General features: G+C 37.8%; 1 protein-coding gene across 1 annotated transcript; it reads left to right on the forward strand.

Moving 5' to 3' along the window:
* Positions 1-861: 861 nt before the first annotated feature.
* LOC103776820 (chromosome unknown open reading frame, human C9orf85) lies at positions 862-10,155 on the forward strand. The gene is made up of 4 exons (XM_008944350.1): positions 862-888; positions 8,321-8,427; positions 9,273-9,386; positions 9,978-10,155. Exons 1-4 carry the CDS (start codon positions 862-864, stop codon positions 10,153-10,155), a joined length of 426 nt encoding a protein of 141 aa, XP_008942598.1.
* The last annotated feature ends 5,246 nt before the right edge of the window (positions 10,156-15,401 follow it).

A 15,401-nucleotide genomic window follows, 5' to 3' on the forward strand; every position in this document is an offset into this window, starting at 1 on the left:
ATGCTCAGGAAGCGATCCTCAGCACGCCACGTCTGTTTCCCGGCCAGGTGTCTTAGACTGTTGCGGAAGCTTGAATCAAGCTGTTGTGCGGTGGTTGAATCGTATTTATGACATGAAAGGCACTTGTTAAGCCGGGGAATTAAGAGGAAAACTGAAATAAAGCGTTTACTTTTGTGTCGTGAGTGAGTGCAGAAAGTAAGACCTCCCTGCAGCATTATCCGTGTGGCTTCTTCGAAGGAGTTTGGTCTTACCAGGATTCATGACTACGTGGTCTTACTTCAGACAACTTAACTTTTAGAATTTTTTTTAACAGCTTCCCCCATCTTTCATATAAATATCAAGTTTCACTTCTTAAACCTTCAAGGCAACTTTAAAAAGACTCATGTTTGCTGTAAGGCCTGAAAATAAGGGGCTTTTATGAGGAGTTACATAGGAAGGTGTCTTCAGCTGTTCTATCAGTACTTTTGCTACACGCATTATAGAAGAAAACCATAGGATCGTTTTGGCTGGGAGAGACCTTTAAGATCAAGCCCAACCATTAACCCAGCACTGCTAAGTCCACCACTAAACCATGTCACTAAGCACCACATATATCAAAAATTCAAAACATCCAACCATGATATTTTCCACTATTGTTACAACAGACTGTTGCTGTCTTTTATTTTGTTGTTTCTAAGGAGGGGAAAGGAACTGGTTTACAGTATATTCTTGGAACATGCCCTGTGTCTGTAGTTGTGGTAACATAATAGCAGTGTGGCAGCAGGTAAAGACCAAGCAGTGTGCCTGAGCAGTAACTACAGGAAAGTGGGATGTTTCATTTTACTAGCTAAGCTGAGAGAGATGAATGAAACAAAACACAAGATGAGCGTTCCAGAAGAGGCTTATCTGGTGCGATTGTTGTTCTCTCCTATCCCTTTGACTGAACCTGATTTGGTTTCAAATATAGCTTGAGAGGAGAGGAAGAAAGCAGTAAGGTGAAGCAGTGGCTTTACCGAAGAGGGAGGTTTGGGGGCTTTGTGTGTGTTTTTTGGTTTTTGGTTTCTTTTTGGTGTGGGTTTGTTTTCTTTTCTTGATGTTGTACCACTGGTTCTGCAAGTTGAACAGGCTGCTTTCCTGGGGCTCTGAGCAGCGCCGGTGTTGTTTGTTGTGTGAGTCAATGCATGATCCCTGACAGAGTTTTTTCCTGTCTGGCCTCAGCACACATACACACAGAAAAATATCCTAGAGAGTTGGTCTATCAAAAGTCTTCAAAGAGAAACTGGATTCTGACATCAGTTTTGTGATTGAAGTATTCACTTCAATAACCACATGGCTGTTTTTCTTCCCTTTTTAAAATGTTGTACATCATATAGAAGTGGCTACACAGTACCATGCACTCAAATTAATTTTATTTTTTTTTAAAGCTTTAGAATGTAGCCAAGATTCACTGTGGCATTAACTGTGATTTGAGACTTTTTCCTTTCTGTTTCAAGCAAAGGATTTCTTTTCTTTCTGTACCTGACAGTTCATGGAGATGGAGATGAGTGAACACAGGGGAGAAGCTTCTTGAGGAAGGTGCTTCCTGTTATGGAGTTAAATACTGTGTTGCAAAGACAAAGGATGCTTTTTTAGTTTTGTTGTGTCATCCTGTACAAATTCTAGTGCTAAGTGAGACACAGAGGTCTTTGTAATGATGGCTAGGCCTGGCTCTGCTGTTTGCGAAATCTGAAAAGAAGTTAGGCTACCAAACATGAAGTGACGACTGTTGCCATAGTTTAGATACAGACTATGCTGAATGGTGACAGTTTTGCCTTTCTGTCACGCCTAGTCCTGAGTGGTCAGATGTGCCATAGGTGATGGAAAAGAAGAAACAGTAGCAATTTTATCCTCGCACAAGACTGCGGCATTCTTCCTTTCTACCTCTCCACTAGCTCAGAAGAGTCAAGAATGGTCAGAGCTGCTGAAAGAGGGCTGTAAATCACTGCTAAGTTACTTGTTTTCATGAATTATTTGGACTGTGTTTGACTACCACTATACAATGCAATACTGTCTTGAAAAGGCTGCAAAATTATTTCTAGCTTAAAATTTTTATCCTGCTGCATGTGTGCACTGGATTAGTGATGCTGGATATTAACTACAGTAGCATCAGGTTGTCCTGTGGGTGCCTCTCTATGGTTGTTGGGTAACTGCCTAAAACAGTGCAGAGAAAGGTTGCATCCTAGGATGAACTGAAGAAGGAAGAGCCAGGACAGGGTAAGACACACTGTCTTGTTAGTTACTGAATCTTGGAATTTGTTTGTGGGTGCTTGCTTTACATAGTATAATCCAGAACAGCTGTTTGTGTCACTGAGCTGAGGAACATACGTTATAGTATATAAATATACATTTTATGTAAAGTATATTACATAAGTCAACATGGAAGCTGGAGTAGTTCTCAAGATGAAAGCAAACAGCATTCAATGAGGACGTTTAGAACTCCATTGTAATAAGATGGTAAACCACAAAGTGATTCATATTTACACCCAAATGACTGATGTTTCTCCATTTCTTTCCTCTCATTAAGTACACCCCAGATGCTGATCCACATTGCCCTAAGTTTCAGAGGTATTTAGCTCTGAACCTTGGCTTTACAATAGTATTGATGTTATCTACTTCTTCAGCTGGCTGTTTGGATAAATAACTTGTTTTAGTGGACACACTGGTCAAGGCGGTGGGGAGGCAGTAGGAACAGAGCAGTTGAAATGCTGCTTAGTTGCTGAGTCAGTGGTTGTGAATGTTACTATGAGGGTGATCAGTCTCCTTCTCTGGAGACTTTCAAAACCAGCCTGGAAGTGTTCCTGTGCAACCTGCTTTAAGTGAACCTGTTTTGACAGGGGTATTGGACTAGATGGTCTCCAGAGGTCACTTCCAAACCCTACTATTCTGTGATTCTGTGATTCTATGATTCTATGATTTGAATCTCAGAGCGGAGATGATAAACCATGATAATAATAAACTAGTAGCTGGCTGGAATTGTCAGTTAACAGTATGGGAGTTTGGCTAGTTTCTGTTCTTGCTGCAATGTAGAGTACCTGGGTAGGCTAAAGTCTCCTCTATAGCCATGCTCACTTTGGGTTCATAAGAGCATTCATGCCTGGGTTAGAAGTCTTTCATGGAGGGAGGAGAGGAGCAAGCTTAGCATCTGTTCTGGACTGGAGCCTAACTTCAGGGGAGACGGATGGGAAGGAGTGGAGAGAGGGAGAGAGAGACCATGTATGTGTGCAATTTAATGGTTGGACTTGGTGGCCTTAAAGGTCTTTTTCCAACTGAAACGATTTTATGATTCTAATTCTTTGTGCAGGAAAGAATGGGAGTTGGCTGTTAGTCCTTCGAAGCGTGTGCATTCTCTTGCCAGTTACTTGCGTGTTTTCAGATCCATGGTCACTGATCTGAAAGAAGCTAAATAACTTGAGCTCCAAGATGGGCATAGAGAAATCTTTTGATTTCAAGTGTTTTAAGTCCGTAGCAATAAAACACAAAAGGGCCTTAAATGCTTAAATGTATGGGTTAAAATCTTAAATACGTTTCTCTTCAGAAAGATATGAGAAATTATCTGTGTAGCAAATGGAATTTAAAATAATACTGATGCAATATGGGAGCAAGTTCAGTCTGTGAAATGTGTGTTAGAACCCTGAAAAGCTGGTGTCCGGTATCACAGTTTCACATTTGTTAGTCTGCATGGATCTACTCCGCTTTGTACGCATGCGCTGGAGGTCCTGTGGGGTTTTGCTTTTCTGAGCAGTGTAGATAGTCAGAAATACTTCATTCAGCCTTCTTGACTGAAACAGTATCATGTGTGCTTCTGAAAAGGAAGTTTATGACTGGCATTGACATTGCTTTCGTTTCAGCAGGGGTCTGCTTTCAGTGGAGTATATCAAACTACCCATAGGTTCAAATATAATTAGAAACTTCCAAACAGGCAGGCTTCTTGAAACCCCATCATTACATCTTACTTGTGAGTGCTTTAATGGTAGTTTAAGCTCGGGGTTATTCTGTGGGCCTAGCTAGTAGGTGTAGGTACCTAGCATGTGTTTACTTCATTACATTCTGAACTACTTTTAGCGGGTTGTTAAATGATTTAATACTTGGTTAGGTGAGCATTCAGAGGATGCTGTTTTGTTAATGCTGTTGACCTGACAGTGTGTATATGGCACACACACGGAATACTTTGTGACTCTATACTTTAGGACTGTTTATACGTGTCTGTATTGCATAGTTGTAAGTTATTTGGAGAGTATATAGACATACTGTAAGCACTGGATGAGTTGTACTGGTCCTTGGAGGGAAATATGGCAACAGAAAAGAGGAAAGGGCTGTTGGCTAAAACAGGGAAATGAATGTTTAAAAAAAAAAAAAAAAAGAGAAACTGCAGTGACAGAAACGAAATCTATTCTGCCAGAGTAGTTTGCACACCAAGAAGTCTATTTTGGACCATAAGCACTATACCACCTCTACGTGTATGAGAGCTAAGTAACTGCATAAAAGCTGGGTAGAAAAGTTGAACCTGTGTAAAAGCTGAGAAAAAAAGTTGAGAGGGAATAATGAAGTTGGCAGACTTTGTTCAGGTCTTTGAGTGGGTTGTTGGTTTTCTGTACCCTTAAAGGAAAGCAAGCTTTTAAGTGAGCAAAAGGAAGAAAATATGAACATAGGAAAGTTTAAACAATGTACAAAATACATTTAAAAGTTATTAGGAAAAATAAGCAGCAGAGAGACTATTTTGATTTAACTAATAACTTCCCCATTCTTACTGGGAACTGATATAACAGGAAAGTTTCTCTTCCATTTTCTTAGGAGAATTTACTCTCACTTGTTCTTTGGTGATTTCAAAAACCTGAAAAAAAAAACCCACCTTATCCAAATCTTTAATTAGGGACGGCTTCCTTTGCTTCTTCAAGTCTATGTTGCTTTTGAAATTATATGATAATCTTTTTTGATCAAAGAAAATACTGAATTTAGTGTAGAAAGCCACAGTAGGTTATCAACTTGTTTCAGTAATAGTATGGTTTAAATATGAGACATTTTTTCTGAATAAAATAAACTTAGAAGGCAAACACAAGTCAAGATTTAACTCTCTGAATCTCCCTCCATGCTTGCTTTACATGAATCCATCATTCTCCATTGACTTTCTAAATCAATGGCCTGGTAGAAGGGCTGCAGTCATAGTCTCTCTCATATTCAGATGTGCTGAGCCAATGATTAACTACAACACCCAACACTTGATGTGACAACATTGAGTGAAAAATACAGGACATTGCTGAAGAGGAGGAAGAGACTGTGCTGTACGTGTGTCGTTAGAAGGAGGACATAACTTAAAAGCTGTCCTCTTTCTTCTGGTTGTTACTTTCTGAGCAAGTATCCTGTGGGTTTAAGATAGTGTCCCACAGGTGACTAGGTTGTGAAGTCCAGGCAACTTTTCACCTGGATCAGGATCTTAAGTTAAGCATAAATGTGATCTTCATAACTAGTCTAATTTGGTGTCAGAAGACTGTTAGGCAGCATTTTATTCAATGTTCTTTGTACTTGCAGGGTATAGTTGCAGTGTTGCTGATCATACCAAGAAAACAGAACAGTTCAAATGCAGCTGTGTAGAAGTAACCTAGAAGCACAGACCAGTGTTGAGAGATTTCATTGCCTTTTTGTGGATGATGCGGCTGTTGCTTTGCAATTGACTTACATTAACTTCACTTTAGAGCTTCTTCTGTGTTACTTATTTTCTAAAGACTTTTCCACTGGTGAAACAATGTGTGAACTGAGGGCATCAGATGAGATGCGAGGCTTTGTTTGAAGCAAAGGTGAAGAAGTTGCAGCAATATAGTCTCTATGCCATCTGACTAATCTCTCTGCCTTGCTATGAGGTAGTATTTTCATGCAAAGATCTATGATGTGAGTAACGTGAAAAGGCATCTTTGGAATTTAGGATGGCCTACATTTTAGTTTGTCTGATTAAAAAAAAAAAATAATAAAAGAAAAATTTAATCACCGTATGATTCTTGTGGAGCCAGATGATAAGCCTATTGGGATGGGGAAGAGTTTTATAAAGCTCATTTTAACAGTCATTACACATATTTCTTTGTTCCACAGCAGATGTTTAGCAGAATTGGTAATAGGCTGCCTGACTGACAAACTTTGGATTTCCTTCAGATGAGAGGTGAAGGTAGTTTATATTTTGTTCCTCTGCACTGCTTATGCCACATACAGTCCTGAGTGTGGCCTCTTCCATTCCAAGTGCATTAGGCATCGCTGAGCCTGTCCTGGCATCACTTAGTAACCGGGCCCCTGTCGCTAGCCCCGAGTTGTGACATCATGATGTATTACTGGAAACAAAGTATTTTTTCAACAAGGAAGCTAGCTCTCTTTGAACAACAACCAGCTGTCTTCAGTCTAAACCATTGCAATCTTTTGGCATTTATTGGGTTCTGCCATAGTAATACTGAAAATAGTTAATCATAATAAAGAACACTTGGGAATATAAATTGCAGAGCTTGTGTCTTACCCCCACCCCTCCTCTGCCCCAGCATTACTAATTAATGCAAATCTGAGAGTGAAAACTGGGGCGATTAGGCTAATTTGAATGTTATTAGGAGCTCATTCAGCTGAGCTACTTGGAAACTTTGTGCTAGTGAAGCACTGAAAAGTGTTATCTTCAAACAATGTATCTTAGAAGGATGAACACTGTCACAGCAGTTTGAAGTGCTAACTCTGTAGCAGGTATCTGCTGAGAATGTACCAATCATTTTCTTCTTTCAGAAAATTTCCACATTAGCCAAGTATTTGTGTTTCTTGGAAAATTTTAATCCATACTGAAGGGCTGACATCAGAACCAGAGCTTTCTGTATTCAATGTTCAAGCATTTTGCAAAACCTTCTCTCTCCCTCTCTTTTTTTTTTTTTTTTTTTAACATGCCAAGTCTGTATTTGATAATTTGAAGTAAAGTTTGTCTTTTAAATGAACCAGCCAAAAACCACCACACCTTCAAGTTAACCACACCATGGGAAAACATAAGCTGAATTGTTGAAGTTAAGTAGAAGTGGGAACAATGGAAACCAAGCCCTATAGTACAGCCTCACTCCTAAGTAGCATTTCCTCTGCTAAATATGTTTTTTTTAATAGAATCAGATACTGTATTTTTAAAACTAAGCTTGTTCTTTTGCCTAGTGTATTGAAATAAAACTTTGTGGAGTAGTAACAAGATCTTGTGTGTTATGAAACGCAGGAAATTGCTTCAGAAGCTACTATATGCATAGAATAATTTTAGAGTTCATTTGTAAAAGAATAATGTGAACTTTAATCCAAATTAATGCAGAATGTATTCTAATGAACTTTGAGATATTCTAAGAAATAGATGTGTTCTAGTTAATAATGTAATTTTGGTATGGTAGCCATTTTTAAGCTGTCTTCAGAAAGTCAGAATTTTTATTTTGGCTATATGCAATTTTTTAAATTGTGAAATTTCTATTTTTACAAGTTCTGAAAAAAATGTGCACACCTGTATGATAAAGGTGCTGCTGGCATTTTAGGTGCAGAAAATATAGAAGTAGTTGCATGTATTAAGTATATGTTGCTTGTTATTTAAGGTAACAGTGTGGCATGGAACTACTTCCTGTATCAGAGTAACTTCTCTTGTGCAAATAGTACTGGCCAGTTGACATTTTGTATTCCTGAGCAAACTAAACACAAACGGTTGTATAAGATTTTAAGGTAAATGTTGCATTATCTTGAAAATATACTGTAGTTTAAATTATCATTTTGAGGGTTTTATCTTTGCTACTCAAGAGCAAAGATGTATTACTTTTTCATAAAGGAGGTTTATGATGAAAGATATTGAATGATTTGACTGCAAATAATGTGTGGATTCTACTTTATTATGATCTGAGAAAAAAATCCTGAAACTACTTACTAAAGTATGTAGTATAATGGTAGTTTGAGCAATATAAATTACATGTTAAGTCTTAAAAGAGTTGTCATCTTTGGATAAGAAGTGCACATTTCAGGGCTCATTTTCTGTTAAATTTCTGAAGATAAATAATACTGTCTTATCAACAGTATTGTAAGATAACTACTATTAACAATAGCAAAATAATTATAATAATGAAGAGTACCTTGAGGTAAGACTACCTCAGCACTCTTCATTGAAGAAAACTAGTAGCAGTGAATGCTTATGAAATGCATATGCTAATATCAGACAAACATCTTTCTAAATATTGTATTAATTGCATAATGTGTGAAAATGCTTTCTAAGCAAGATGATATTAATGAAAGTAGGAAATCTTCAGTATATTCTAATTTTTATTTATTTATTCAGAAAATAAATGCTAAGCTTCATGATGGAGTGTGTCAGCATTGCAAAGGGATCTTGGAGTGGCGGGTAAAATTCAGCAAGTACAAACTACTATCAAAACCAAAGAAATGGTGAGTTAAGGTACTCTGTGTTAACCACTGACACTGTAGTTTGTGAACTTCTTGGAAAATAGAATAGCTTTGGAAACTCACAAGTAATAGATGCTGTTATACGATATTCTTCAAATTTGGAGTCTGCAGGGCCTATATATGTAATGTTCATTTTCTAATTCATTAGTCTTTTATCTTAATCTTTTGAAAAGAAAACACAGTGGAAAAGTAAACGTTTCCCTCTTTGCTGGCAAAATGCTTGAACTGTGGACCTGAAAGTTTCCAAAACTGTTAGTGTGTCATCCTGAACAAAAAGTCAAACTGTACAGAAGACTGTAAAACTCTGAACATTTGTAGGTCACAAAGGCTATCTAGTAATCTTGGAAATTACTTGATCTACAGAGTTTTATTATATCTTGAAAAAGAATAACAAAAAACCTTTCTAGAATTAGGTTGGGTTCGTTCAGAATACAGTGCCATGCAGGCTTGTGTTCATAGAAAAACTGTCCAGCACTGGTTTTGTTTTATGCTCTGAGAATTTCAAGAGGAAGACATTGTAGTGTTTGAATTGAAAACTTTTTATTTGTAAAATGCTTATAAGCTTTCTTACCATGTTCTCATTTTCATTTTTGTTAAACCAGAGAACCTCTGAGCTTTTAAAGTAAGACTACCTACTAAAATTAATGGAGAGGCTTCTTTTGTCACTTTAAATGTAAAAATGCTTGATAAAACACTAACTGTTTCATATGAAACTGGTCTGTATGTTTCTCCTCTTCTGAAGAGTATGTTTCGAGTGTCTTTGAACACAGAATGTTTAGTAAGTGTCCACAAATATTTTTAAAATTACGTTCTATTTCTCTTCACAGTGTGAAGTGCCTACAGAAGACTGTAAAAGATCCTTACCATATCATTTGTCGACCCTGTGCTGGTAAACTAGAAGTTTGTGCTAAATGTGGGAAAGAAGAAGAAATAGTAATTCCGTAAGTAGCTCATAGGTTACGTAGTTTCAGTACTGCAGTGGTTCTTCCTGCTTTAATAAAGCTTGTTTGGAAACTGCCAAAAAGCTGTTGTACTTTATGCCATGTTCTGAGTAATCCCGACAGGAATCAGTAGGAGTCATTACCTTCATTTTCCTCTGCTGAAACTGGGGATGAAATGCCTGTTGATGTTAGTGGGGCTGGGCCAAAAAAGTCTCACTTGGGTAAGACACTTTATTTTAATATGAAAGTGTAAATTGCATGTCTTCATTAAGAGCAAAGCACTTCTTCAGTATGGAGTACCATAAAATATGCACAGGCCATTTGTGTGACAACTGGCCAGCAGTTGCTTAGTTGTTCGAACTGTTCAGATACACTTTTTTTTTCTTCACAGACTCTTTTCCTTTACTGTCTTTTATATGTCTTTCCTATTCAATGTGCAAGTGACTTTAGGTTATTGTCCCGCTCCTCCTCCTCCCCACCTCCCAGCTCCTTCCATCCTGGGCAGAGTATTCTACCCTGCATCCCATTCTTGTTTAAAAGAAATATAAATTCCAAAAGTGGGTGGTGATAACGTCTTCTTGCTTTCAGCAGTATTGATAAAGGACAAGATGGAACGGAGAGTGTGCCTGCTAAAAGTGGCCAAGAGAGCAGTGGACTGGGGGATGACCTGGATTTTGATACAAATTTTGGTAGTACAGAGAGTGATGAAGATTCTGATGTGCTTGAAGAACAATTTAAAAGTTTGAATTTTGATAAGACAGAGATATAAAGTTTGAGTTTGTATGAGAGACTGTATGCAATTGTAAGTTGTAAACCAATGTTTGCCTTCACTGCTCTTAAAACCTCATTTGACATCTAAGGTCTTTGCATATAAATGTTGGCACTGTGTATTATGATACACGTTGGCAGTCTTGTGTAAATAAATATTTTTCTTTGCATGAAGAGCAGAATTTCTTGTGAAAAGATACAGAAATTCAACCTTTAACAATACTTATTTCTTGCACACATGTATTCTGTTTTGCTGGAATAAAGCCTCTTGTGTAATTGTTCAAAATTCAGTATTACACGACTCTTGCTGCTTGGAAAGCTACCTGAAGTGTTGAGTGAATAAAGAGTGTAGCCATAAAAAGGAAGAGCTAAACCAGCTGTAGTAGTTTGCTGAAGGAAGAACTTGCAACTTCTGTTACTGGGTTTCCAAACAGGGTCAAAATACTGAGTGATCATTATCCTTATACCAGCTGTATCTTTTCTGTGCAAAAAAAGAGGACCTAAATGTCATCAACAGTAGAATTCATGAACAATTAAAACTTATTTACCATATGTAAGTATTCATTACAAGTTTGTGACCTTGTTACTACCAGTGTTTTGAAAAGAAGTAAGATTTTTTTAGAATTTCTCATAACAGGTCTCACTTCCTTTTCCTTTGACTGCAGATCTCTTGTGGTTTGCCCTGATACAAAGACACTTGTGTAATGTGGAGATGCCTATATAGTTACTCTCTTCCTGATTTTCAGCTTTTTCTACAGGTTATTTCAAAGTAGTTTAAGCTCTAGAAAGAACATAACTGAATTTGAGGTAACTATCTTTTGTGGAATTCAGGATGTTTTTATTTCTTCTGTACGATCTACTACCTCTATGGGTAAAGCTAAAGAACTAATTCACAGTAATTAAAAGGTTTAACCTATGACAGTATACTGTGGCAATTTTACTAATCATGTAACAGCTACACATCTGCTTTCGTGTTCTGCCTGATCTGCAGTAGTGGGCATGGAAAAATTTGATTCCCAAACTACCTTCTTCAAATGAATTGTGTGAGACTTCAATTTTAGGGTTATTCTTGCCCCTCCCCCCTTAAAGGACTAAATAATGAAACTTTATCCTTTGGGTAGAGATAGCCACCTTGTGGCTGCTGCAGTTGACCGTAACTTCAAAGAAAACCTACTTACCGAGATGTGGAGGACTAAGACGTTCTGCAGTCAATAGCCCAGAAACTTCTGATTTAAAGGACAACTTTAGTATTGACAATAACAATTACTTTAATCAGGTATGGAACAGTGAGCTCTTACAGTTCTTCTTAACTGTGTAGGTGCTTGTTACTACACATAAGGCCTTAAAAATAAGCTTTTTTTCTTTCTTATTTATTTAGATTTGTCTTTCACTTTTGTGCTGCACACTAAAACCCTTTTTTACCGTTTCTAAACTATTTGTAATTTTGTATCTTAATATTTAAAATATGCTTTTGTAATGGTCTCTGAGGACTAGTAGTCTGTTTGATTTCTTCTTTTTTTGATTACCTGAGATTATTTTTATTTTTTCTGTTCCGTGTAGATCTTTTGCATAGGTAGGATTTTGCTAAGTATTTTGTGATTGCCACTAGCTGAAAAACATTCTGTGGGTCATCTTTGTTCTGTGACGTATCATGACTCTTCATTGAGACAAAAACTAAAGTTTGCTAAGTGTTTGGGTGGTACTGAGTTTCCTCCTGGAATAGCTTATTAGATAGTTGTTTGTGGTCATAAAGGACTAGCACTGATGGCCTAGACAACCCAGTTTCATTCTCCACCCACTAATAAAACACAAGAAATCCAGAATAATAAGATTTGTAGAAGGGCAATGGTTTGTCTTGGAAGAGTCGGTGAAGCTGCAATGCACAAAGAGGTGCTTAGTGGCAGAAAATGAGATTGTCTGATGTGTTAAAAAGTGACTGCAAATTGGACCGAAGGTCATGTTCCGCTGACGGATAGGTCCTCCCAACAGGACAGCAGAGACATTTGACTTGGTGTGATATTGTCTGTTTTCCTGCTAGTTGACGTCAGTAAAGAGAGAGTGAACAAGGATGTCCCTGACACACACTATTGATGACGGCGTGGGGTGTTAAGGTGAATTACCAATTAGTCTGGGGTTAGCTTCAGAAAGTGTCTCTCTGCAGGGGTTGCTGTGAGTGTCATCAGAAGTGAACTTGGCTTTTGAAAGTGACATACGTATGGGAAATGTTCTTCCACTTGGAAAAACTTACTAATGGCTGGGCTCGTTGCCCAAAAGTGAGAGGAAATCCTGAAATTATAGGAGAATGTGTCATGGAATTGGCAGGAGCAGTATAACGAGAAAATAAGGAGAAGGGCTCTCAAAGTGGTGACAACCTGTCAGTTCAGGGAAACAGCAGTGCCACACGTGAGCAGCGTGTAGCAACAACACAGAAATGTTAGGGGAAGCCCTCTGAAGTCAGGATCTTCATGTCACACAACTAATGCTCTGGTTTGGAGCTTAGGTGGGCAGGTGATGCTACTGTTGAGGAAACTGCTGCAAGTGAGTGCAGCCGCAGTGGTGGCTGGCTGGTGTTACTCCAGCCTCTCTGAAGACAGCTTTTGATTCTGGCAAGCATTCTGTCTTTGGCTGTAACTGCAGTTAAAAGATATACTGCTAGAAATGATCGTTGCATCTAAGCCCGTGTATGATGGTGATTTTGAGTCAGCTTGTGAAATCAATAACTTGGAGCTCAGGCACGTTTGCTATTATAGGAGAAAGGATTTTGTATTTTACTGAAGACAGGTCTAATAGGAACAAAAGGAACATCTTCAGTTTTCTTGTGTAATAGAACATATGTAGAATTACAGTAAGTTATGATTTTCCTAAGACACTTAAGTAATAGTTCTGAATTTCAAGGTGGTTTAGGTTTGGTTTTGGTTTTGTTTTGTTTTGTGTTTTAAAGAACCTGTTGAACAGAAGATTATGCAGGGGTAAGAACCCAAACCCTCATCTTTAGTAAAATAATATATAGGTGAGGAAAAAAAAAGGGAAGGAGATCAAAAGTCTTCAAAGAGATGTCTGAGAAAATCTTTAGGATATTTGCATCGTAGGAACAATCTTCGGAGTTTTTAACAACTTTTGGAAGGTTTGCACCTCTTCTTTCACAAAGAATAATAAATTTGTGTTTCTAAACTTCTAAAATTCAAAAGAGGCATAATAATAATACCACCATACCTGCAGGATATTGGGGTGCAGTTTAAACTACCTGCCAAGGGTGACTGGGAGTTTCAGGAATTTAACCGAATCTTTTGGGACTTTACTGAATACATTACTGAAGAAGAGAATGATAGATGTTAATAATTAGTCGTCTGCAGAAAAAAGGCGACGCAGTGATGCTGCTGACACAGTTGGATTCCTGCTAACTGATTGTCCTTAGGAGTGTTACCAATTCTCATTTAGCATGACTCAACACTGGCAGTAATTAATTAGATGATGGACTGTTGGGATGTGTAAGGCAGGCATGCAAGATGATTCTTACTTCACAAAGGGAAATGCTTATCATAGTCTTGAGCTGTCAGAACTTGTCATTGTTGACTTGTACTGGCTTCCGGAAAATCAAATATCCTGTATATAAGGATTTCTTAGGACAATCTGGTTTCATTGCAGTATGAGGAGAGTCTGGTATGGACACTGTGCTGCCTCTTAGCGTAATTCTTTAACAGTCTTCTCTGTCAAAGTTTACAGGCATCTCTTGAGACATCCTATCATGAAATGTTTGAAGTGTCAGGCGATACAAAAAACATTGCCCAATGGTTTACTGCTAGTTTTGCATGGGCTAGGCTCTTCTATTCTTGTCTTGGCTACTGATTAATCTGTATTCCTCTAAAGTACTAAAATAATACCAACCTCTGAAGGTTTATAGAAATACTGGTTAATTAGGAAAAGGATGGCTTGTTTTCCCCCTATAATGGGTGTACACTTGGAGGCTGAGATGCAAATCCTAGTAATAGCAAGGAAAAGGAAGGAAAATAAAGCAGGCAATCCAATGTGAGGCACCTTGTAACCCTGTAGCCCTACTATTATATATGTTTTCTTTGTTCAGGAGTTCTCACAAGTAAACAGATGCTGGTAGAAAATGCAAAACTACCTCTGCTTATAGGCTTCTGCATCAGCATGAGGCTGATTTACAGTTAATGAGGAAAGGTTTGTAAGTAGCATGCAGAGACATCCTTGATAATCACATGTTCAGGGAACTGGTCATGCACACTGTCAGCGTCTGTTTTACTTAATTCTTCTGCCTGCTTTTTATCTGAAAGCTGTAAAAGACAAAACTGTGAAAAAGAAGTATGACAGACTCTTATCACATTCAGTGAGTGTGTAAAGTAGGATCTCTAAGCCTCAAAACATTTGAAAATACACTGGTATTTGAAGTGAGGTAGCTCTGTCTAGGGACTGATAATATGTTCTCAGACAACTCACCTTTAACAGACTAGAAATGAAATATTTGGCATATTTTGGGTGGAAATTTTCCTGTTTAAACCTTTAAAATAATTAAGATGAAATTTCATGGGAGTTCTCTTTTTTCCCTACGGAAGTCAGTGATAAAACAACTATTTGTAATAACAGGGATAGGACTTGTATTCAGTCACCAATAAGAAGCTTGAATTTAAGGGTCTGAAAACAGGGACCGAAGACCACGTGCAGTACCTTACAATCTGACCTGAATTTCAGGTACCTGTAGCATCTGTACTTGCATTTGCCTTTGTTACACCTTTAGGAACCCAAGTTAGAAGTCTTAGGTGGTGTCATAACTAGAAGTGCTTTGAAAGCAGTACTAAATATTTTAATAAATATTTTAAAACTGCAACATAGAAGACCATGTTTGAGTCTCAACTTTGCCACAGCTGTGCTCCCTACACTGGGCTTGCTGTTTGCTAAATTGTATGTGAGTCAAGGTGACATAATGTGCAAAAAGAATCTGTAAAGGGTGTCTCTACTTTACATATTAGTATTTGTAGCAGCAGTGAAACTAGTAGCATTTATTAAATCAGTAACTGTAAGCTTCATGTGTAATAGTTTGATTTTTTTTTTTTTCCCTCATTGACCTTACTTTGTTTCCTGACTATTTTGTTCCTTTTAGGGTTATTTTCTACCTTTGTCCCACAGCGTGTTTCTGCACTGTAGAAGCTGCTAGCTGGAATGAGAGTTGATACAGCTTCTGACTGGCAGCAACAATTGATTTCTCTGGGTTATTCCCAGGAGCAGTGA

Source organism: Merops nubicus, unplaced genomic scaffold, assembly GCF_000691845.1.
Source record: "Merops nubicus isolate BGI_N331 unplaced genomic scaffold, ASM69184v1 scaffold50440, whole genome shotgun sequence".
Lineage (NCBI taxonomy): Eukaryota > Metazoa > Chordata > Aves > Coraciiformes > Meropidae > Merops > Merops nubicus.